General features: G+C 39.7%; 1 protein-coding gene across 14 annotated transcripts in view; it reads left to right on the top strand.

Annotated features, from left to right (window-relative positions):
• The window catches only part of gro (TLE family member transcriptional corepressor groucho), a 58,300-nt gene that overhangs the window by 28,276 nt on the left and 4,467 nt on the right, over positions 1 to 25,557 (top strand). For 11 of the 14 annotated variants that reach the window (XM_046630495.2, XM_046630491.2, XM_046630492.2 and 8 more), the window contains exons 5-9: positions 2,450 to 2,497; positions 8,134 to 8,196; positions 8,271 to 8,357; positions 8,962 to 8,994; positions 9,951 to 10,304. In XM_046630495.2, the coding sequence (XP_046486451.1) occupies positions 2,450 to 2,497; positions 8,134 to 8,196; positions 8,271 to 8,357; positions 8,962 to 8,994; positions 9,951 to 10,304 (585 nt within the window). The remainder of the gene's footprint in view (positions 1 to 2,449; positions 2,498 to 8,133; positions 8,197 to 8,270; positions 8,358 to 8,961; positions 8,995 to 9,950; positions 10,305 to 25,557) is intronic. The other 3 variants (XM_046630500.2, XM_046630497.2, XM_046630498.2) reach the window with 3 other exon arrangements.

Below are 25,557 nucleotides of genomic sequence, written 5' to 3'. Positions count from 1 at the left end.
TTAGGGCGTATGTCATTTGTTTGCGAAAACCGCCCCCGTCCCCGCCCCCGCCTCCGACCCCGACCCCGACCCCCGGTAACAACAACGCGCGACGCGCAGTAAAGATTTCCGCGAGGCGGCATCGCACCCCCTACGCCGACTGTACATCCCTGTAAACTGCTACACTGACGTGACACACCAGGCAAGCGGACTACCAGGGTGTTGGGGACGGGGATGGGGATGGGGGTGGGGGTCCGTCGTCCTGACGGGGAACGGAGGGGCGGGAGGTGGGGAGTTCACCCGGTAATCGATATCTCCAAGTAAACGCGGAGAGCGAGGGAGAGACAGAGACAGAGATAGAGAGAGGGAGGGTCGGGTAGACGGAGAGAAATGGAGAGGAGAGATGCAAACTGTTGTCAACCGTCGACGCTATTATATTATCGCGCTATCCACATTTTCCTCCCTTCGTATAATATTGTACCATTGCATATAATATATACGTGTACATACACACACACACACACGCACACAAATATATATATATATATATATATATATATATATATATATATATATATAGATGCGGATGTATGTGTTTAAAGAACTATCCACCTATTATAAATATAATATTTACAATTAAACCCGGGAAATTTTTCGCTTATCCGCTCTTTCGGTATTTCAAAGTATTCCTCCATCCTAGTTTACGAAAGAAATTTACTCGAATTTCCTGTACGATAACGCGTGAATTTGACGGTCATTTTTTATTATAGAAATTATTTCAATTCCATTTGATATTATACGTGCGAAATGAAAAATTAAAAAAAAAAACATGGATTTCAGAAAGATGTAAGAAAATTTGTAGAAGCTGGTTAATTACAAGTCGGTTAAAGCTCTTCGATCAATTATTTGTTAATGGTAAAAGATTTGTAATTGGACAAATTGCGCGGCGTAAATGTGATTTAATCATTCGCGGATAGGCGAATATCACTTTGCCGACGCATTATATTATCATCATTCTGCAGTATCGTGGTAATTAGGTACTTACGTATTCTATAGTTTGCGGATCACTTAGTAATTAATTTTTTTTTGTGCAACCCTCGGGATTCGCAGTTCGTAATTGATATGCGCGAAAGAATCTCTCAACTTTGCGTCATAGCGAATATAGCCATATCTGTCCAGAGGATCTCGACGAAAGGAGAGAAAACGAGCGTGGACCAAATTGTGTTGCGTTTTCATTTCTTGTCACGTCAGATCGATTAACCGGTAAAAATTTAGTCTACAAATATTTAGCGGTATCTGTTATACCGATTTAAAATTATTTTGCCTATCGATAAAATGATCTTGAACAACGTTCAAAGGTTGTTTTTTCATATTTTCCAGCAATATCCAGCACGTAATGATCGTAATTATTAGGTCTTTTAAAATGTTCGTACAATGTGTAATATTTGACGGCAAACGGGAGTGAAATGAAATTTTTCTTCGACCGAAGATAATTCAAATTATAAAAATATATTATAATATCAAGTTATCAAATGGCACCGAAGGAACTAGCGCGTGTAATCAATTCAGCGGTAATGTAAAGTGTATAAATGTAAAAAAAAAAAAAAAAAAAAAAAAGAAGAAATAAAACGAGGACAACGTACAAAGAAACGAGAATAACCTGTACAAGTGAATAAGGAACAAGGCGTTAATCGGCGTAACGTACTATAAAACTGTACTCTATAATTACCTAGTACAGACATAGAATCGCATTGGCGAAGGTATGCACGAGCCTATGTATAGCCAACGATACGAATACCCTCGAGGGACGGTTGTTATCAGTTGCATTATTAAACTCGAATATTTCCGTTGCTCCAGTTATCGATTTCGTATCTATATTTATGCGTTTGCGTGTGTGTGTACTATATTTACACACGTGCTGCATCGTGTCGCTTAGCTTTACCGAACAAGAGGTCGTCGGATCTTGGTCTAAGGGACATGCTTTACGGCCGCTGGTGATTATGTTATGTTATATTATACGGATCCGGTAGATGTTGGAAATATTCGCTCAATGTCGGATGGCAGCGGATTGTCGCAGTGTTAAATTCCAAATTACCGCAAGGATAGTCTGGATCGGGCATTCGTTATTTACGCGTACTGTACGTTATATAATGCGAAGAAAAGGAATGAGGATTTTGACACCGATAATAAACGGCATTCCCGGTGCAACTAATACGTGTTCTTCAAGTTCGTTAAAAAAAAAAAAACCAAAAACAACAAATAAAAAAAAAAATTCTGACGCGAATACGAACTTTGACATCTTGTCGCGAATCGTCGTTGATCATTGGTTAATATTATTAAAGGTTATTCTCGTTTTATACGCAACTTGGTATTTGTTGCACCTTGCGCCTTTTAGATATTATATTTATATACTCGTTGATCTTTTTCTACATAATTTATTGCTGCGCTATCTTAACATTTCTTTCTGTTGCAGTACTATGAGATGTCCTACGGGCTCAATGTCGAGATGCATAAACAGGTAAATGTAGCTTTCTGCAGATTCTTTATCTTCACGTTGTCGTTAATGAAGAAATTATTTTACAGTCCTTATATGTACCTCGTGTATGCGAGAGAGTAACTAGGTTACTAGAAATCATGCCGCTCGTTAAACTTCCTTGAAATCAATGATAATAATGATAATAATGGTACTAATAAAAAAACGATGAATTTTTTTTTTTTTTTACTGTTACGCACAACCTCCTTGTGAATTAATTTACAACTCTTCAACAATTGCGCATTCAGACGGAGTAAAGCTGCTGTTTTTTTTCACCGTACTGTTCATCATATCCTTAAGCGGAAAAAACGAATCCTGCACGTTGTAATTGCAAAGAGTAGAGCAAACCATATTTTGCATACGGAAGGTTGTCAAACTCGTCTTAAGTCTTGGGTCACTTGTCGGTTCATCATTTATAAACTCGATTACTTGTTAATTTGTAATCGTATAATGTACGAGTATATTAGGGTGATCGACAAAAAGGATTTTTTTTTGCTCTTAGCCTCGAAAATTTTAATGTTTGGTATAAAAAAGATCCTCCCTAAAGATAAGCTCTCTAGCTCGAGTTTTAACAGGTCGGTTTCTTGATTCGTTAATTACTCTTCCTTGTGTATGCGATGTCTGTTCTAATGATAATAAAGAGGGGTTATTCACTTGTTGAAATCGCGGACCGCTTTGAAAAGCGGTTACTTTGAAATCGCTTGAAATCACTTAAAATCAGTTGATATCATTGCAATCGCTTGACATCCGATCTACGAGTGAATAGGAACCCCCTCGGATGATACTTATACTTTTTTACAAAGGTTTGAAAACTTTGAAGAATCAGCTTCAAATATCTATGCATGAATTTGAAAAATCTTGAAAGCTTGCGGTTATTTTAATCTTTAGTGTCAAATTATGAATGGAAAATAAAAATTGAAAAAACGATCTGTTCGACTTGACTTAGAGAGCTCGTTTTTTTATGAATATCCTTTTTCTGTTTAATATTCACATTTCAGGGGGTAAGAGCAAGAACGATATTTTTTTTTATTTTTGCAATCACCCTTACATACATCAAACATACGAGTGACTTTATTACATACATTTATTGTCAAACTTTAGCGTCGTTCATAATCTTTACTCTCTTCCACGTTACAATTCAATTATGTATTTTGCGAAATGTAGTTTAGGCCAAGTCTTTTCTATTACCGCAACACAGAATCGATGTGTCTTCGTGCCGCGTGCTCTCTTGTGCTTTTCATTTTGTACAATCCTGCAACATGTCATATTTTCCTAAATCTTTCGTTCTCTTCACCCCTAATAATCACGTACTTCTTCTTCTTCCAAGCTCTGTTTCGTAATTTTTAAAAGCTCTAAACTTGCGATGTGAATATCGCATCACTTACTCACGTTTAAACACATCTGTACGTAATCTCTATCGACGACGTATATTCATATACCTACGTTGGCCATTGATTGCTCCAAGTTGTCAACTATTTATGTATATATTAATATATGTGTATGTATGCATGTATGCCTAGATATATCCTCGAGTCCACCGCGAAACCCTTCGCCCCGCCGCCCTTAGGGCAACCCCCTACCGCGCGTTGATATTCATTACGTGGCGATCATTTCTCACTCTTGTTCCAGGGGTGTCGGCTAATGGGCGGTGGTGCGGGATCCCCATCCCCATCCCCATCCTCGCCTTGCCGCCCCTTATTCGCCGACGCTTCTTCTCCGCTCGTCCTTTAGTAATAATTGCATAGAAATTGAGCGAGGAGCGAAATTATTTTTACGCGTTTCTTCAAAATTCATTCGGTATGCCTGTATTTTGTTGTCCCGTTTATTCGTTTATAATTTTTAAATACTTTTACACGTTACACCTGTATACCTTATAATTTTTACAACTCGCTGAGAAACGTAACACGGTGATGTGAATTTTGACGATATTTCATTGGTATAAATCCTTCGTGTCGTGTGTGTTGTACTTTTTTTTTTTTTTTTTAATTCATTTCATATAATGTAAGTTATAATTTTTCGAATACAATATGTACGCGAACGACGCACAGCATAGACGTTATTACAGGTGCAGAGCACTTCGGAAGTGAGACTGCGACTCTGTTTCACGCACCCACACCCTCATCGACACACACACACACACACACACACACACACACACACACACACACACACACGCAGAGGTATATTTTATATAGGTACGCTCGGTACTTCTATAATCCTTTTCAATTTAATCCTCGAATGAAAACAATCTTCCCTTGCGGCACCTCCCGAGGTCTTTTTACGTTTTATACCCTTTTTACCACCACCACCACCACCACTACCGCCGCTGCCCCCCGCCAACGTATACCGGCAACCACCCTCCATTCCGCCTTCCTTTTTAAATCCCCCCTCCCCCCCTACATATATGCCATACTACTCTATACTCCGGTATTTTTCTCTCTTTCGTTGCCGTCAGATTTCTCTCTTTTTCCCTTTTTATCTTTTTTATCTTTTTTTTTTTTTTTTAACTTCATCTTTCCCCTCCCCTCCCCCATCCCTCTCTTTCTCGCCCTCTCTCACTCACTCCACGCCGCGGTTTCTTTTCTATCATTTTTCTCCCTTGCAATTCCCGCGCCTCTCCACCCCTTATACCATCCAGCGGCTAGTCTTCGAGTCTCGGTGTTGCGGCCGCCGCGCCGCGCTTTTCCACCACTTTATCCCTCGCGCGTTCTATAAACCCTGTACACCTATACAGTGACGATTATGATTACGACGACGACGACGATCTCTGGGCGCTCTGTGCTTTGGCTAAACTCAAATTTGTTGGCCATGTCCCAGTTTCGAGTTTAACTTAACTCGTAAAATATCCGCCTTCGTGCTTCCTGCAGTATAATACATTGACACGCGTGCACAAACCCAAACACCCACACACACACACACACGCGCGCGAATTATTATTTATATCACACCGTGTATCATGCTATTGTGTTTCTACGTATCGCACGCCTTATACGTAGATCTATGAATTATTATTTATTGTACCTGTTTTCTCGGCGTCCTCTATATAGGTACACACGTGATATGGAAAGGTGGATATCCTGCACACGCTCGTAATACGCTGAGGCCCACGTTTGTCCTCGTTATTATACGCAGCCCCCAGACTGGCGAGATAATAAAACCCCGTTGATACCTACTGATAAATCGGTCGTCTATCTCTTTTGCCTCGGTCGTAAAATTTTTCATTTTCTTTTTTCATAACAATCTCTCTATCGTATATACATATGCATACTTGGAATATTTTCACGGAGGCACGCTTCGTCTATTGCCAATTCATGTATCACACACATACGTATACTCGTACCTATTTTCTCTCTTCGTTCGATATGCACATTCTTCATTTCTGATCGAACAACAGCTCTTACTGTTTCAGTTGTCGCTAATTTATGTATACAGAATATATAGATATTCCGAATAATTGCAGAATTCGTTGAGGAGTTAGTAACGTTATATATATTTATATATATTTATATATATTTATATATATATTTACACGCACACCTGTATTTCGGTGTTTAGACATGTACGTGTTTCAATTCAATAGAGCGCCCGTAACAATAGTTAATATTGCACTCGAACCTTGAACATCGTAAAATTACTAATTCCACGGCTGCCAGCTTGCGAACGGATTAAATATCGTTTGATTCAATCGTATAATGTGTCGATATATGTACGTATATACCTTTGCTATGATACGTGCAATAGCATGTACATACATACATGTATCCAGCACCGAACATGTCTAATACGATGTATTAAAAAAATGTCCAAAGCTCAATTAGATTTCAGCGCAGATTGCGCGCAATGTGTATATGGATATCAGTTGTGCACACGTACCACATACATGTATACCTACACACCTACATACCTACGCGCATGCATATATTTGTATTCAAGGCGCTCTGCAGGCAGGACCGCTGACCAATTATATAAAATCCATCGTTCTCTCGTCCCTCGTCGGTCCTTTTTGCTCGAGCAGCCGTCCTCCCCCTCCCCCCCTATCCTCCATCCAACCCTTCCACCCCTTCCACCATCATTTACCCTTCCCTTCCCTTCCCTCCTCTGCCCATCCACCTTCGCATCCGTATGTATGGTACCTACACGCCCTCTCTCTCTCTCTCTATATATATATATATATAACGACCGTCTCTACCCGCTACCTGTCTCATTCTCTCTTTCTCCTCTCGTTCTCTTTATTTGGCTGTGTTGTATCTCTCCTTCAATTTTTCTTTTTTCGTTTTTTTTTTTTATTTATTTATTTATTTTTTTTATTTATTTATTTTTTTTTTCTTTTTCTATTCCGCGTCCCCCACCCACCAACACATTCTCGCTCTTCTCTTCTTTTCTCTTCTCTTTTCCCTCGCTCGCTCAAACCCGTGACGCGTAGTCGCGTTCTTTTATTTGGTCCTCCGCGGGCGTCGGAGCCCCTTTACCACCACCACCACCACCAGCACCACCGGGGGTGGTCCGTGCAGGGTGGAGTTACGGGCGATGACATCGATTTTTTTACCCCCCCGCTAATCTCAGTGTTGCGTTCCTGCGTGAAAACTCCCCGCCGCGCTATTTCCTCTTGTATATCCGCGGCCGATCCTCTCTCAACTGACCATGGTCAGTGTGCAGTGTGCGGAAATGTTTACATATACATTTATGTATACATAAATATGTGCAATTTATGGATACATACGTAAAATACAGTAACCAGGTCATTTCGTGGAAACGTAGGGTTAATACGTCTAAACTTGTGCAATTCGGGTTACATTTTTACCGAAATCCGCCTGCACGTCGGCAATCGATAGTGCATCTTATTACGGATTGATACGATGTACGATTCGTGATGTAAAATTTTTTCTTATTTCGTACTTTGTTTATTTATTTTTTTTATTAGAACTTGTTTCGTCGTATACCTGCAGTCTGTGTAACTATAATAACGGGCATCGTAATGATCGATCGTGTTTTAATCAAGATCGTCGTCACGCGTGTTCGGTATAATCAAGATTAGAGAAATGAGTAGTAGCTATCGCGTCAAATGAGGAAGGGATTAGGGAATACTTTTACAACTTGGAAATTTAGATAAACATCGATTTATTTTTTTCAGAGTAACGTACGATTTTTGCCAGAGATAGGGTACATGATTTTTTTTTCATCCACAGTAACCTGCACAGTCTTGTGTGTGAGATATACGTATATACTGAAATTTTTGAACGTAGAATTTTTTTTTCACAAGCTGTGGCATGATTCCAGATGAATAAGTGTAAAATAATACGAATATATGAAAATAATTGCATCGGTTTTAACGCTTACATTGGTATCGATGAATATTTTAAACAGTACGTTGTTAATTTATTGAAAAAGTTACGCAGCAGTATTTAATTCTGCACCATGAGAGTATTTTAATTATATTATAATGAAAAAGAAACTCATACAAGGAATATAATACATTGTATTTTCGTTTGAGCCTGTGTTTCCTGTTTAATTGAATATTTTATTCGAAAATACGTGTTACACGACGTATAAAATATATTAATGAAATGTATGTGGATAGGTTGAAACGCCTTTTGTATAAATTAATGTGAATTTGATTGCAGACGGAGATTGCAAAGCGGTTAAACGCGATAATTGCCCAAGTCCTTCCGTTCCTGGCACAAGAGGTGAGTCTCGTACTTTCTTCCGATTGATAAAAACGTTTTACAATCAAATTGAGATAACAACACGATAATGATAGCACGGGTTACAGCACCAACAGCAAGTGGCCAACGCCGTTGAACGGGCAAAACAAGTTACGATGACCGAGCTCAACGCCATTATTGGGGTAAGTTTATACGCGTATACGCGTAGCACGTATGCACACCTCTACAGTTACGTACACATGTCGTCGGGGACACTATCCAACCGTTGTTATAACTTGATGAAAGTTTATCAAAGTCTTATTGCTCCCTAGCGTTATTTCACCCACACATGTACTTTCTCGAAATACCTTGTGTTTTGTGTCGCTGTTATTATAACACAAATGTGGTGTAACATCATATTTTACGGATTTCTGTAACTTTTATAGCTCCTCTCCGTGGCCGCTCAACTTTTCTTCATTCACGTTTCGTTATGCTTTATTGTCTTGTATACTGAATTTCTTCAAATTAAATACACCTGTATACGTACGTGTATTTTCGCAGTTTTCCCGTCAATAAAGTTTAATTTTTTTGCTCTAGTCGCCTGAAAGTTGCAGCGTCGGTTTTGTCAGAATCGAATTCACGTACATACGCTTGATTGTTTGATCTAACACGGCTTTTTACTCGACTTTTTACTGTGTATAAATAAGTTTAACCTACTTAATGCATAACCCTTTGTTTCCATCGATAATTAATGTACTACATCAATTGTGTATTAATATGTATACTTTCTTTCTCGGTCTATTTCAGCAACAACATCAGCAAGGATTACAGCAATTATTGGTGAGTCCTCGTGAGCGAATCCTTTTTCTTATGTACGTTATATATAGTAATTTGTTTACTTGCGTATTCGCGGCCATTATTACGTGGTTCAAAAATTCATCTTTTTAATTCCTGTAATTATAATAAGATCTTGGAAAGATGTGGAGAAAGGGGAAAAAAGTACAAAATTATCCCACCTTATATCACGGATCGTTATTCAAAAGGTTACAATATCTGCAAATTGAATTACTGAAAAGTACGTACAGGTAATACGAGTGTGCATTGAATTTCCTTTCAGATTATTTCTCTTCTCCGTTACGATCTGCACTTACATACACGCACGTAGTATCGCATTTAGCTGCGTTAACCGGGTTGCAAGTGTTTTAGAATTTTCCTTAACGACGGTACAGGGTTGACGTCTCAAATTTTCGTTGAAATGAAAGTTTGTAACAGGCGAATTCTCGTGCGTGGCGGTCTGATTGTATAAGTAATTTAATTTCCGTCAAGCATCGGCACTTGGCCGATAGGATGGTACAAAGTAGAAGATACAGGCAGATATAACTATACACCGTTGGGTTAGCAGGTACTAAAGTAACGAAGAACAGAGGCGAAACAATCCCTTGGAAAATTCAATGAAATGATTAAAGGAATCATCGCTGAGTATGCTAACAATTAGAATGTGGCGAATATTATACCTTCGTTATGTTATACATGTACAACTTGACGTGTTATAACCATAACCAAATACAAATTACTCTACGTGTAAAAAAAAAAAAAAATTATTTTTGCATCACGTTGGTAAATATTATCGTTTTTATTCTATCTCTTGCAAAAAATATTGAAATTTTTCTAATCAATCCCGAGAAACAATCGAGGGTAATAAATATGTGTAAAGGATAAGTGAACGAAAAGAAAAAAAAGGTAATATTCATAGGTGTAAGTTAACGTAGAGGTCGTTCGCTTTGTTTGTTATTCAGCAACAGATTCACGCTCAGCAGCTGACCCACGGGGCGGTCGTGGGTGGATTGCCCCCTGCGGGTTTACTGGGGTTCGCGGGGGCAGCGGCGGCGGCTGGGGGTGTCCCACCCCACCTGGCACCACCCCCGCATCCCGGTGCAGCGGCGGCCGCAGCTGCCCAGGCACAGGCCCTCCTCAAGCCGGCGGATCTTCAGCACAGAAACGCCGCTGAGACACCCGAGGACCGGAAACCGATTCCAATACCGGACGAACGGTTGAGACGATCGGTTTCCCCGGGTGAAAAATTTCGCAGCCGAACGCCAGACATCGAGAGCGGCGAACCGAAACGGAGGAAAGAGGAAAAACTCAGCCACGTAAGTTACGATTTACCGAATCGAATGGTTATTTATTTATTTATGTTTGTTTTTTTTTTGTATTTGTATTTGTACAATGTGGTTTCTACGTAAAAAAGAAGAGATCTTATGTATTTCGACGAATTCGATGTTACGTGATGTGTGAAAGAAGATTGAAGTTGATAATCGTATTGCAGTATGTGTAAGAGTAGGGCGGGCAAAGTGGATCTATTTAAGGAAATAACGTTACGGGTTGAGATTTTAATCGTTGAATCTTCCGATGTGAACCAAAAAACGAAGACGAGCTTTTACCGCAAAGTTGAAAAATTACGGGCAAAGTGGGCCACCGTCGAAAATTGTTCATGATTATAAATTCGTTTATTCACTTGTGTCGGAAGGTTTTTAACATCAAATTAACTATATTTTCCTAATTCTAGTCAAATGTAGTTAATTTCACGTTAAAATTCTCCTGGTGCAACTTAAACAAATAATTTGGTAATATTTGTTTGTTTTTCGCAAAAATTGGACAAATTTTCAGGCAGGCACGTTTTCCCCGGTGGGAACTGCTTTGCCCGCCTTCCCCCCATGTGTATGAATAAAAGAGAAAAAGAAAAAAAAAATAATAAAATAAAAAATTGCAAACGACGAAGGAGAAGTTAAAATTGGACGGTTTTAAAAAATATACCTATTGTATACAATGTGCTCGTTATCGTTCGTCGTTACGAAGAGGGGTGCGGGCGGTTTCGTGACGTACCCTAACCGACCGACCAACATGTCCGTAGAACCGTCGCTGCATCAGCGTTGAATTTTCAGAGTTAACACTGACCAACCGGAAGTTGGCAATTGTTTAACCACCGGCAACGATGCACGGTCGTTTCGTCGATGCAACAAACAAAAGCCCCGGGTTGTGCACGGCGTTGTCTGATGCATGTGTCGCGTTGTACGTTATGCCTAGGTATGCGTATAAAACTATGCGTACGCTTTGAAACAAGGGGCGGGGGGTTGAACATAGTTCGAAACTCGTTTCTCGTTAAATTGAAGTATGCATGAAAGGAAACAGATAACATTTCTTTTGCAAAAAGGACGGAGGTAAAAAAGATGATACAACGAATGCGCCAAAAAATAAACAAAATTCGTTGACGTTTACATGTATATGTATATTTTTCTACCTTTTTCGCAATACCCTCGCGCGTACTTTTACCGTGAATACAGCAGCTCTCGCTGCCACCAGGATTCGTCCAGCTTACCATCCTCTTCCGCAACACGCCTTTACCGTCTCGTCACCAAGAGTAACGGACAAAGTGTATGTAATAATTAAAACATCGCGTGTAGGTGGAGAATCGCGCTCGCAGCCCGGGATTAAATTGGATTACTTTTACGATTACTGCTTCGTTTATTCATTTACTTATTTATTTATCTATTTATATATTCGTATTTCCTCGACTCGGTGTTATTTTTACCGTATAAGTCTACAGTGTCTTCTCAATATCCTTATCTATATTATATACAGTACGTACGGATGTAATGGCTGAGGCGTTTGTTTTATAAAATTGCGTAATAATGCCGAAACGACGAATTATCATGAAAAGATATGAGGATTTGAATAATTATTTTACTTACCGGTTTGTGAAAATATTTAAAATCAATTTACGGTCAAGTCGTGCTCGTGATATTCCGAAAAACCTTTTATGCTGATTTCTTGCGTCAGAAGTACATATTTGCAAACGTGAACTGTAAATTAGATAATAATCATGTATGGATGTGTTTACTCAGCATGTACGTTTCGTATATAACCGACCTTTCAACCTTCTCGTCTTTTCTTTTCAATCACGTATTATCCGTGTCCTCTACGGTTGAATTCTAGACAGCAGCGTATCGTGTCTTTTCTCCAAGTCCTCGAGCTAAGGTTTAGGTATATAGCTATACAGCTATAAAGGTATATAGGTATATAGGTATATATGTATATATGTATATATGTATTTTATATGTATATATGACCCGGGCTGGAAGATCGTCTGTAATCGAGTTAGGCTCACGATCAGTTAGACACGTGTGGTTGTTTTATCTTTGTATATGCCAGACACGCGTCGGCGACTTCGTGGGATCTGGAGATGTACTTTTATTTTATTTGTTTATTTTTTATTTTTTTTCTTCCTTCCCCGACTCTTCAGTTTTGGTCGCTGATTTTTTTTTTTCTTCGGTTTTTTCTCTTGGCAATTATTTATATACACGTACAGATTTCGCTGAGCAAATTAAGCTCGGAAGATAAAACTTAACATCGCGCCGAGATGGGAAATCGTTGGGAATCGATTATTTTCGTAGTAAAAGATTATGCGTGTAAATTGAGATTGAAATTTTTATTTTTTTTCTTACCCAACGTCAACAATCCAAGAAAGAACGAGACTAACCGGAATATGTAGAAAGAAAACCCGCAACGGCGAAGATAAACGATATTCTCTGACCTTTTATCGCGATATGATATTTTATATCCGTACGCTGTAATTGGCAAACTCATTCGGTGAGAAAGACGAGGTGACGGAATTAACCCCTATAGGTACACAAGGTGTGTAGTAGTTCCGGTTCACTGGTTTCATAGAGAACTGTTCGAACAGAGCTTACGATTAAACCGGGAAATCCAGGTTAGAGGAAATGAGTTCTCTCGTGTCCCGCACGTTGATCTTGAAGCGGTAGTGAACAACCCCTTTTCCGGCGGCCATGGAGTCGGAGGCTATACATGTACATAACGGAGGGTTGGAGGAAGAACGAAACAAGGGAAAAGGTACGAAACGCGGTGGACATTTCTTATTTCGACCTCCGGTGGATTATAAGGTACGTCCGTACAGTGTAAGCTCTGGCATTAATCAGTCGGGAGACGTCTCGCAAGCTCAAAGCTCTCGAGATGCACGTGACAAAGCGCAAGGTGAAAGATGAAAGGCGGTGCATTCGCGCAGCTTCTTCTCAAGTTGCATCGTGAAGTCCGGTAGCGGAGACGGTGCTTCGATAATAACGTGAAAACGTTGTAACAACAACGTCGTCGCTCCGCACGCTCGATTTCGTAACTTCTTTTTAATTGACCCTCAGGTTACAAGAGAATCGTCGCGTTTCGCCTGCGTGTACGGCGTTAAAACGCGTTTTTCCAAAGCCATGATTTTCTTTCCAACCCTGAAGCAGCACGTTTTTTTTTTTTTTTTTTATAAAAACGGCTGCAGCGCCGAGTGGGTTGGCTATATTCCTGGATACTGTGCTGGGGAGGAGGATAGGTCGGTTGAATTTTTCATCTGACCACGTCAAACCAATTAAAGCGGACCACCGCCGTGCCACCACCTCCACCTCCTCGCCGGCTTTCGGCCTCTCGGTCCTCACCACTCCCTTTTCTCTGTCTCTCTCTCTCTCTCCTCTCTCGCGTCTCTTTTTACTCTTTTATTTCCTCTTTTTTCCCCCGTTCTCTCTCCCTCTGTCTTTCTCTCTCTTTCTCTCTCTCTGCATTTCCTCCGACGAACGGTTCCGCCCTCCCCTCCCTTCTCGCCGTCCAACCTTCTCTCCCAACTCGTTGGATTTTTTCGCGTCACGAGGCGGTGTAATTTATTTGGCCGAGCTTCGCGGGGGCGGACTGGTGGAGGCTGGATGGGTAGATGGGTGGGTTGTACTCCAGGATACAGAAATGGGATGAGGCAAAGAGAGAGAGAGAAAGAGTGCCAGGGGAGAGAATAGTGCTCGGGAATGGTTTGAGTTTATTTTCCCCGACCTACCACCTATCCACCCACCTACCTACCGCTCGTCACTGTCCATCGATGCTCCGCGTTCATCATCCGTTGCAGCTACAGAAATGCGTGCTTGCGTGTGTGTTTATAATGCGTGATGTTTTGTATCGAAATGTCTGATTTTTTTTGACATGGACAAATTTCTCAGCTGAAACGAGCCTTGAAGCGTTTTTCACATATCCTTAATGCAGTGTTGACACAATATTTGCGATGATTTCGTTCGACGGGTTATCTCGTCTTTGTCGATATCGCAATATTTTTCTTTACTCAAGCACACTGTGTTTTGACGGCAAATAAACTTACTTTTTTTCAAGAAATTTTAAATCGCGAAAGATTGAATTGTTTCGAAACAGTATAAGAGGATTAAAGAAAAATGCGGAAAGTTTGCTTATTTAAAAATGGTCGAGGAAGCGAAATAAGAAGAAATGTGGAAAAGAAACGTGTTTATACCTAACGAGATCGAGGCAAAAAAGGGAAAGAGGAACGGAGAGAGCGAAATTTGGCAAAGAGCTGGTGAGATAGATTCATCCATAATATACCTCCAGTTACCGGTCGAAATTCAACGTTTAATTCAAACTTCAGAATAAAATGACAGCGAAAAGTTAATGGAGAAAATAACATGAAAATCGGATCGAAACCAGGTGAGAATAATCACATCTATAATCGTCGTTTCAACAGAAAAATATACACAGGGAAAGTTAGTATTTGAAAACTTTGAACAGCATGGAAAAATCGGAAAAACAAAAAAACAAGAAATAATAATAATTGATTTGCAAACTTGGTCGTGATGATACATTCAGCCAGTGATTATACCGGAGATTCAAATCAAGATGCAGGTTACCGGTGAGAAGCTCGTTTCGTAACAATTACCGCGTTTGAGATCTTGCGAAGCGGTGATAGAGTAGAGAAGAGATAGTAAGAGATAGATGGATAGATAGATAGAGGGAGGGAGAAAGATGAGGGAGCGAAAAAGGAGAGAATAAAAATGCCCCGTTGATCGAACAAACCTGTATTTATATAAGCACTGTGGGATTAAAAAGTACGCCCCCCCCCCCCCCCCCCCCCTCCCCGCTTTATGTACAGATGATCGATATTTTTGTTGGCGTTTTGCTGTATACGTGTGTGCATTATACATAGTTGTGCTATATGTATATGCATATGTATACATGGGCATATATACCACCAGTCTTCTTATAACGGCCGTGTACGCTACTTGTACAATTCTATATTTTTGAACAACTCGATAAAAATGACGCCGTCGAGTGTGCAGTGACTCTGGTGGTGGTTGTGCATAAGCCAGCGGTCGATTCGCGTTATTCGCGTTCTAGATTAGATAAGTAAGATAAAACGCGGTTATACGCGAGTTAGATAGAACCGTGCAGGGCGACAAATCGATAGGCGTTTTCGCGTTTATTTCTATTTTTCTTTTCTCCTTTTTACCACTTTTTTCGTACTACTATACCTTTTCCCCAAGAGATTGTATACTTCGCGGCGAAATATTGCGTTCGGAATAATTTCGCCTTCGTAGGAATGAATGTGTAAAGTTGCGTCTTGTATTGTTCGTATTTTGCCGTGTGTTATAATACGTACATAGTTTAAGCCCCGTTTATATCCACATTTTGCACCAAACTCGCACGTTGTCACGATTGTCTTTCACGCATTTTGAATCTTTCGCTTTTACTTCGCCCCGAAGCGACAATCGACAATGCTTGCCAATTTATTTATAATTTTATACCAGCCTCGCTGTCATTACTTATTGTCTCGTTCTTTCTGAAAGCCGAGTGTGCACCACATCATTTTAGACGCGTGTCAACTAGGTATGCTTAAAGATTCACAATCTTCTTCCCTCGTTATAAGGATATTCACGGGGCTGTAGATGAACGCGCTTTTGCACACTAACAATAATTAAACCTCTTGTCGATCGGTTAGTCAGAGTCGTCTATTTGCTTTCTAAATTAGTCGAAACCCTTCTGTTTTTAATAATTGAATTATATACTCATGTTCGAAACTTATGTACGCTGGTTCGAAAAATGATTAGCTATAAGATGAAAAGGATATTTCTTTTTATTCCGTTGTTAGGGAGGTGAAAAAAGTTTTTACGTTCAGTATACATAATTATTTTATAAAGTATAGGTTCCGCTCCTCATCGGTGGATCGCGATGGGTCATCAGTCGGAGTATTACAATAATTCCACTTTATCTCCGCTGATACGTATGTGTGAAAATTGAACCGTTTACGTGGCTCAATCTGTTTTTACTGATACTTTTAACTATCAAATTGATAATCACATGCTCCAGATTGTATGCGCGTGATTCGGTGTAACTTTGTTGCGGTTTATCGAAGCGTAATTTACAATTTGAATCAATTGTGGCGCTTCATTTCGCATTCGCCTTACATGTGATACGCGTAATACTTGCATGATTAGTTATCAGTACTATATGAATATCATGGTAGTCGATTTCGGGACACCCGCGATAAAGTTTATCTCCTTTTATCTACAGCTGTGCTGGCGATACTTGATTGGTGACTTAAGGAAACGACCGGATATAATGCAATGTCAATGCTTCGCTAACCGAACGGATGATTGCGGTGGAAAATAATTTTCTACTTCCTGTTGATCTACGCAGGCGTGAGAATTCGAGGAACGAATAAAAACTAATGCGACGAAAAAAGAGAGAAACGCTCAAACCGTATGTAATTGTTTGATTACTTCGTACGTTATTGGTATCCAGTTAAATGATCATCGGTTAAAGATACGTCGCGTCGGACCGCGTGCAATGTTGTTTCGTCAAAATTATATCGAAACGTTCGGATTAAAGCAACACAAGTTTATCAAGAATAGTTAAACAGTCAAACTTTACCGATCGAGTAAAATATCACTTATTTTTACTGTTATCAAGGCCTACGCAGAACTGTTGTGAAAATGTCGCAGTCGGTGAAATTCTTGACAATAATTGTAGTGCTGAACAAAAGTATCAAAAACCTTTTTTGTCTCATGCGAATATGATAGTAGTAATGATGAGAATAAATTATGTGTCATTATGTTGTTGCGTAAAATGACACTTTTTTTTTCTTTGGAAAGATGTGTCCGAAATTGTACGTAGAATTGCGCTTACTGCGGTAATTTCACATCGGTGATCGCACCGACACCGGTGATAGTGAAAATAGGCGACTTTTAACTCGGTCGGTAAAAACTGACTATATCATCCCCTTAATCGTCTGAATTCCCTCTTCTTTGCACCTCTCGCGAGCGATTAACAAAATTTAAATCTCTCGATTAGTATAGGGGAATTCTGGAAAAGCTGATTAGGTATAGCATTCTCTGGGTATTGCATTTCCTATATGTAGAATCAATTAATCTTTATCATGAAAGCAAATTCCACAGCGTCCGCGGTTAAATTTTCGCATGCCGCGGTATATATATAAATATAAATATATTGTTTGGAATATGAACACGCGGTTCGAGTATGAGGCACCTATACACGTATAATATAAGTACACGATCAATTCCTTGGATTCTCACCGTCGGTTCGAGAAACAGTACGTACAACTTATATATATACACCCACCCACCCGAAGCAAATAATACCTGCCGTCGTCTTCGTCCGTCGCGTTCTAGTCGCGATAGCCGAACTCGGTGTGCACATACGTGTACTATAAATTCACGTGTGTACGTATAGAGACATAGAGAGACAGAGAGACGGAAAGTCGTACCGAATAAATACTGCGCGCGGGTGTTTGTCGCTTGTATTGCGCCTGTGCTTGGGGCATACCTATGCACACGGTGTGCCGTAGGTGTAAGTAGGAAAATCTCCAAGTCCGCAAACTGCATGTGAAAGATGCGCGATCGGAAACGCCTACAGCCGCCACTGTATCTCTCTAGGAGAGCGACGACGAATCGGGAACCGTCCACAGAGGAAATACGGAATGGGGCTACCCGTAACCCACCCTTGCAAGTGTATCCGACGGGGGTTCGTGTGATGACAAAACATTCGCTCTGAGCTCCCGCGGGCTCAGCTCGACGCCGGAGAGAGGGAGGGAGAGAGAGGGAGAGGCTCGGGGGCGGAAAACGTTGCCGAGGGGTCGGGGGTGTGGGCGAGGCGAGGCGGAGGTTTATATCCATCATTTTGTATTTCTCGCAGACATAAAAATCTATACCATCCCAGAGCATCCAAACCCTGCCATCGGTCCTCCTCCTCCACCTCCTCCACCTCCCACCTCTCGAAACCCGCCCCCGCGCCTCCGCCAGCACCCTTCTCGGGACAGGGGCGCAAATATCGTATTTATTGTATGACGGCGCGGCGCGTATCGCGTCGTATATCACGAAACGACAGTGTGTTTTTTTCCCCCACCCTGGAAATTTTTTATTTTTTTTTTTCTTCATTTCTATACGTAATTTCATGTTCTGTATTTTATTTATTTTTTTTTTTTTTTTTATTTTTTTTCTTTCTTTTTCTTCCCTTCTCTTCTTCAAACCTTTTCCCGGCTTTTTATTTCGTTATTTTTTTTTTCTATCCTGTTTCTTTTTTTCGTACCCATTTCATCGCTTCGTTTTGCGTTTATTTTGTGCCTTAACTTCCGTCGGCGTCGCTCGATTTGAAAAATATACCATCGACGCTTCGGGGTTGGGTTGGGTTGGTTTGGTGATGCTGCTGCTGCTACTGCCGGGGAGAATCTAGATTGGAAGAGATAGGAACGAGGACGTCGCTTGACGGTTTCGAGATAGCTATACTATACACCGGGTCTTCTCGCTTCCCGGCAGGATTGTGGGGACAACATGGCAGCCGCCGGGTGTGCAAAGTGAGAGCTCTGTATATCCTGGATGCGAGCTATCCGAGAGTAAATAACGTCGCGGAATCGTTTCTATTCTTCATTTAGATATTCCAACGCGCCTCGGAGGGGGCGATAAATGATTTCTAGGTACCGACGCCTTCTTATTCTTATTCGGCTAACCGCCCCACTCCCCGCCTGGGTCTTGCTAATTATTGTTCTATGTCCATCGATCGCTGTGATAATTTTCTTTCCGTCGAATTATTTAACGAGCATACGTACGTTCAATTTTACTAGGTATCTTATCTTAACTGCTTACACACGTTTTTACCGATTGTTGAATATAATGATTGTTCACAGTATATATATATACGCGCGTTTTATAAATACTGGTACGTTGTGTGTGTATATTATCATGGTGGAGAAAATCTAAAAGATAAGCTCGTTGTTACACCCTTGTATAATTTTAATGAGAAAACCAGCAGATATATATATATAAGTCTACTGTTTAGAGAAAGAGAGTGAGGGAGAGTTTTCACGTTGAAATTTTTTTTCAGAGTCAAGGTTTTTTGCACAGCGGTGGTTAGACTTCGTCTGAGAATAAAAGTTTTCGGCGTCTGGCGAGTCAAAAAAACAAAATTAATACCGATCTTCTTTCTTTTTTACCGGCAGGGCGGAATTGAGGGGAGATGCAGCGTCTTTTTGTTCCATATATATCTGCACAAATATGTAAATTGGCGAGTTTTTTTTTTTTTTTTTATCGTTCTTTCTTTTCCTCGGTTAAACTTTTCGCGGAATAAAACACCCGTTATCTTTTCTTTTGCCTGTCATTTTCGAGCATTTTTACATGTCACACCGTCGGACATCGCCGGTGTGGTAATTTGATTTATACCGTCTCCTTGTTGAATCAAATATCCTTGATTGAAATTTGTTTGCAATAACATGTTTCAGATGATAATCCATTGCGTTATTCGTGGTATTTGGGTACCTAGATACAGCCTCCACTGCTACGAGTCGTAGTTCGATTGTTTGAAACTTCTAAGCTAGCGACGTGCACTCGATTCCGTAATGTCGTCGCCTTAAACGCGGAGATGTATAAGGAGGGCGGCTGCGTGATGCCGGAAGCTATATAACTCGAGGCGTTTTGTATTTACTACGGCTCTATGTTTCCTGAAAGTACCTATACGCATGGCTGAGAATTACAAGCGATTTTCATCGATGTATAAAGCTGTTTTTCTAATGTCTTATCGTCTTCGAAATGTTAACAACGTCGTTGAAAATATTATTAGACAGATCGAAAATTGTATTAAAAAATTTTGCAACACCATTCGGAATTCCCAAATATGAATCAACTTCAACTTCTAGGCTTTAAAACTCAACTTTTCGTTCGTAAATAAACACCTCGAAACTTAAAGGTAAGCTAACCAAACGCGAGTGCGCTAAAAAAGCTCGTGCGGTTAATTCGTTCGCAATTATGTTGTAACTATTTTTGTCACGATTTAATTTTCACCAACCACGTTGGTATATTTCACTCAGCGTATGGATATACCAACCCGATCCCATAAAGTGAAGCAAACTGCGTCAGATTTCACAAACTAATACATTTGTGTATAATATGTTGTTGTTTTTTTTTATCTGTAAAACGCTTTGTGTAATTTAATTTAATTGTTTTTTTATTTTTTATTTCCTACTCGTCGTTTCTTCTGGGCGGTAAAAAAGTACGGAAATCCTTAGGGGGTGAAAATATCACGTATTTCGTAATACACGTAATACGTGTGCAGTGTACATCTGATATGGAAGAAGTTTCTACACTGCATAGTAAAACGGGGATTCGGTTACGAAGTGTCTCCTCTAACTCTTTGGAAAGAGTTTTTTTCCACATTATATATATATATATGACGACAACATCGAACAGGCGTGGCGTTCGACAATATCCCAGCTAACGATAAAAAGTGGCAGCAGTACCCACAGGATTCAGATAACGTGCACGGTTTTCTCCGTTTATACGTGTACCCATAGGTGTTTATATATCCTTACCCTAAATTTCTCTTTCTAATCTATATCGCAATTGATTTATGAATCTTGTGCAGTTTGGTATTACGCCAGAGTTAAAATCACGCGGTGAAACGCAATCGAGTTGCGAATTATTCACACATACATAATTACACGTAACGATCATATTCGCGTGGAGCACAATTTTCAGCCAATTAAAGTACGCTTCTTTCAACGTTCAATTATTTGTTGTGTTCTGTTCGCCGAGTGCTTCGACGTGGATTTCTTTCGTATCATAATTTCGACAAACAGGATATAACGAGGCTCATGTTTGCGGATACACGTAGGTATTGTACACGGGCGGGTATATAAGGTCAGTTCAGCGGTCTGCACGAAAGTTAGAGCGCGGAGGGTATAATGGCGCACATCTACTTTTGATCGATGCTTCTGCCCGGGAATAAATTGGTCGATTCCCTTTGATTGGTTCGCCGTGAAACAATACCAAATCCCTTGTAAATCCGGAGCTTTTATATATATACATATACATATACACACATATATATATATACATATATATATATACACGCGTGCACGCCCACCCAACTTTTCCGACCAGCGATTCTCTCCACCTCGTTCACGAAATTATTATACGAGGAATGGAAACACAAATGAATCGTTTATTTCGACGATTTTGTTTGCGTGACACAGTTGGCCACGGTTTGCATTACGCGGGCGACGCATTCGAGCCCGAGAGAAGAACGAGCCTACGATGAGGAAGAAGAGAAATAAGAGAAAAAGAAGCCGTCGGGTGGGTAAGAGGATAAAAAACAAAAACATAAGATGAAGAAAAGAAGAAGAAACGAGGGAAAAAAACGAGGAGGGAAGAAAAAAAGAATCAGAGGGTTCTTGAGGGAAGGTTAGACCGGCGTATAGCTGTGGGCGAGAGAGGCGACAGTGGCGGGATGGGGAGGGAGAAGGAGAGGGAGCGGGTGTGGGTGGCCAAATAATAGAGCTGCCCTTAATACCGGCGTCTGCCGGAACATTGGGGTGGTTCGAGGGAGTAAGACCGCGGGGTTGGGGAAATGAAATAGAAGGGATGATAACATTTGTATCATATTTAACGGTGGGACGAGCAGGTTAAGGGGTGGAAGACAACCCCACACCCCGTCTCCGGCTTCCACACCCTCCCCACCCTATCCCCTTCGGCAATGCTACTGAAATCAATACTACCACAGGTTTGTGTTTACGTAAGTTGCCGATATAAATTTATTATCTTCGGGCTTGTCGCTGGGCGAATCGTGGTTTTCTGCACCCTCTGCACCCTTCGTCGTAGTCTTATTAACCCTTCGAGTACAACACTGTTTCGATTTTACTACCATATTACCTGGATTTTTTTTCAAATTCTTACCCAATATATATTGAAACAATTTTAAATTACAATTTTTTCACGAAATCTTTTTCGATGATTTAACATTTCTCAAGTGGCATTTGAACTACCGGGATTGAGTATATAATTTTTTAGGAATGTCTTGGAATTTTTTCGTGCTGATGGAACGAGTCGTTCTAAAACGGTAAATCGTGAAAAAAGTACAGGGTCTCACAGACCTACGGTGTGTACTCGGTGATCGAAAAAAATAGATGTGTACTCGAAGGTTTCATAAAACCTTCCTCATTCGGAAGAATTGCTACTACTGCGGGGGAGTAATTGATGTGTGATGTGCGTAAATGTAGGTACTTGTTTCGGTTAGTCGGATTCACAAACGCGTTATCGTCAACGATAATTTGATGCCCGAGTGTCGTCGTCGTAAAACAGTTGATACTGATTTTAAGCTTTTTGCACTTATACACAGGGTTTCGTGCACATTAACACGGACGGACAAACTTTGAACGTCGATGTCGACTTCTCGTCGTTTTTCCCATTCCCTGATTTCACCTTTTACAAATTCTTCAGGCTTAAGGGGGTATTCTAGTGTAGAGGCATGAATTTGAGGTGTTTTTTGAAGTGCTATAAACAAAAAACAAAAAATATTTTTACCATCCATTTTTTTATCAGGCGTTTATTATTATTTCACGATTACAAAAAAAAAAAAAAACAAGTCAAAAAATACAAAATTGAAAGTGCTATGAGTTGTTGAAGTGGGGGGTAGAAAAAAAATGGCGCGCCAATGTTGTCACGATTGCAAGCATTTTCAAAATCAGAAAAAAAAAAAAGATTATTAATCTACATAAATGCAGCTATCGTACTAACTAAAAAAAAGTCGAAAAAAAATTTTTTTTTGCCAAATTACGGCTGTCCGAAAAAATAATACGTTTTTTTTAACTTTTTTGGACGTTTCTGAATTTTTTAAAAATAGTAAAAATTATTATTTCGTTATAATAATAGTTCGTGCGATAGAGACATGTATTGAGAAGATTCTCACCAAATTTCAAGTAAATCGGTTCAATAGAACTTGAGAAATCATGTCAACCGTTTTGAAAAATGTAGTTTTGAGAAAAACGCGTTTAAAGTTTCGAGTAAAATTCGTTCCAGCCGAGCCAGTATTGAAGACGTGTCACTAAAATAGCTATATCTCTGAAAATAATTGAAATTTTGACTTGTCCTTTTAAGGACACATTCTTGAAAGGTTAAGCTTTGAAAATATAAAAAAAAAAAAATCGATTTTTTCAAATTTCTACACTAGAATACCCCCTTAACGCGTTTTAATTCAATTATACACAAGTTCAAAGAACCGGGTTTGTTCGGTAACTGCCAGACTTGACGCCCTTGTATCAATCCCCTTTATGGTAGGTTTGAAAATGAATATCCCTCAATTTATTCGTATCGGGATAATGTGTCCGTTTGACATTAATATTCTTTGATTATAGATAATATCTTCAATACACGTAGGATACGTCTCGTTTGAAAGACACGGTAGTCTCGAATATTAATATCATATCATTATTAATAATTTCTATCCTAATTCCGGTTCGTTACCACTTTTATTTTTTTAATTTAAAAATGTGCTGAAAAGATACTTCGATTAACGAGAGGTGTTCGCCTTGAAATCACTATTGAACAAGCCCGCGTCCCCCGTCAAATAATCGTGAGAATTGTTCAAGGCTTATAATCCGAGGAAAATTTAATTACCGAGTGATTCGCGAATGCACGTGTACCTGTAATCGAGTCTCTATATTCCTATTGGCACTATAAAATCTAATGCAATTCAGATATTGTTTAGTATAGACTTCTGACAACTTACCTTACGAATCGATGTAGAAAACTCAGGATCAATATATTATGTAATTAGAGAAATTTTTCTCAAGCTAGTCAACCGACCCCGAAGAGCGCGAAAGCTCTAACTTGGCGAAGCCGTGGCTTATATGCATATATACGTATTATATATATATGTATACCGTTTATATATATATAAATATACAATATATATGGTGGGTAATGCGAGGCGCTGCATTTTGTACTTTATTCCGTGTACATGCAATGCGGCGAACAGTGAACACGCGTGGTATACGTGGACGGATATATACGTGTGGGTATACTTTGTACTCTGCGCGCCATTATCCGTATATTCATATATATATGTGTATATGTATACACAATGCACATGTACTCTTTACTTCGTACTCTGTACTTTGCCAGACCACGGTAGCGTGAATTTCCAGCAAAGAGCGTGGCGATATGCATTTGCATTTTCTATTGCTGCACTGCTCTGCACTATCCCCTCAGGCAACCCCCCCGCCCTCCCCCCGCTACACACCCCATGCTCAATCCCACCGCCCCGCGATTTATACCTATAGTTACCTACAGGTGTTTGATTGCTTTTACACGGAAAGAAAAAGAAACGTCATTTGCGAACGAGAGATAAGCGCTGGTACATAGACCTCCCGCATTTATATATATATATATATGTAGATTTAATCATACATATGTATATAGCTTAGGTATAATTATGTATACATGTAAAATTCCTTTACTCCAATGCAATTAATTTCATAAAATTTATTCACCTCTGCAATCGATGATAAATTATACAATAGTAATTGTTTCTACATCCGGATCACCGTTGTTTGTTATCGTAGTTTGGTTTTTTAATCTAATTTTAAATAATTGTTCAACTGCCGTAAATAGCTAATGAAAATCCTTAGTTTATATATTCACGTTATTCAAACTTCTCGATGCATCTCGATCCACTTGTCGGGTAGATCATTTTCACTTGTTCAATCTAATACACAATCTTGCGATAAAAAGGTTCTCTTCGTTAATTAGCTCGTATTTTTAATTTCTATACCCGATATCTTTCTTGAAATTAGACTCGTAGTTTTTGCAATTTCTTGATCGAAGTCTCCGGGTTAACTGAAATTAATCGACATCCAGTGTTTGGATGTATTCAAACTAACAGCGAACCTTTTCTTTCATATAAATTCAACGATCATCAGTATACAAGAAATTCGCGCAAACTATTAAACTCCCATTTTTGTTCCAATCAGTCGAAGTGCAGTAGATAAAAAATAACTCGATGATGACTGATCGCACATCAGTATCCATCAATGTTGCCGAATATTAATTCTCGCTTTTACATATGTAAAAAGTGGTACTCGTTAGAATTTTTGTCATTTTGCATACTATAATATTCGTGTCTGTATGTATACTTCGGGTTAAGTGATCGCAGCTTCGTGAGCCAATGACGATTGACTGTAATAGTATAACTCTTTCTGTGACCGGACGTACACGAGCTAGCGTTGTTTTATTCATACCA

The sequence above is a fragment of the Neodiprion pinetum genome, chromosome 6 (assembly GCF_021155775.2).
Source record: "Neodiprion pinetum isolate iyNeoPine1 chromosome 6, iyNeoPine1.2, whole genome shotgun sequence".
Classification (NCBI taxonomy): Eukaryota; Metazoa; Arthropoda; class Insecta; order Hymenoptera; family Diprionidae; genus Neodiprion; species Neodiprion pinetum.
Note: the sequence above shows the minus strand (reverse complement) of the source record. Positions and strands in the feature narration are given on the sequence as shown.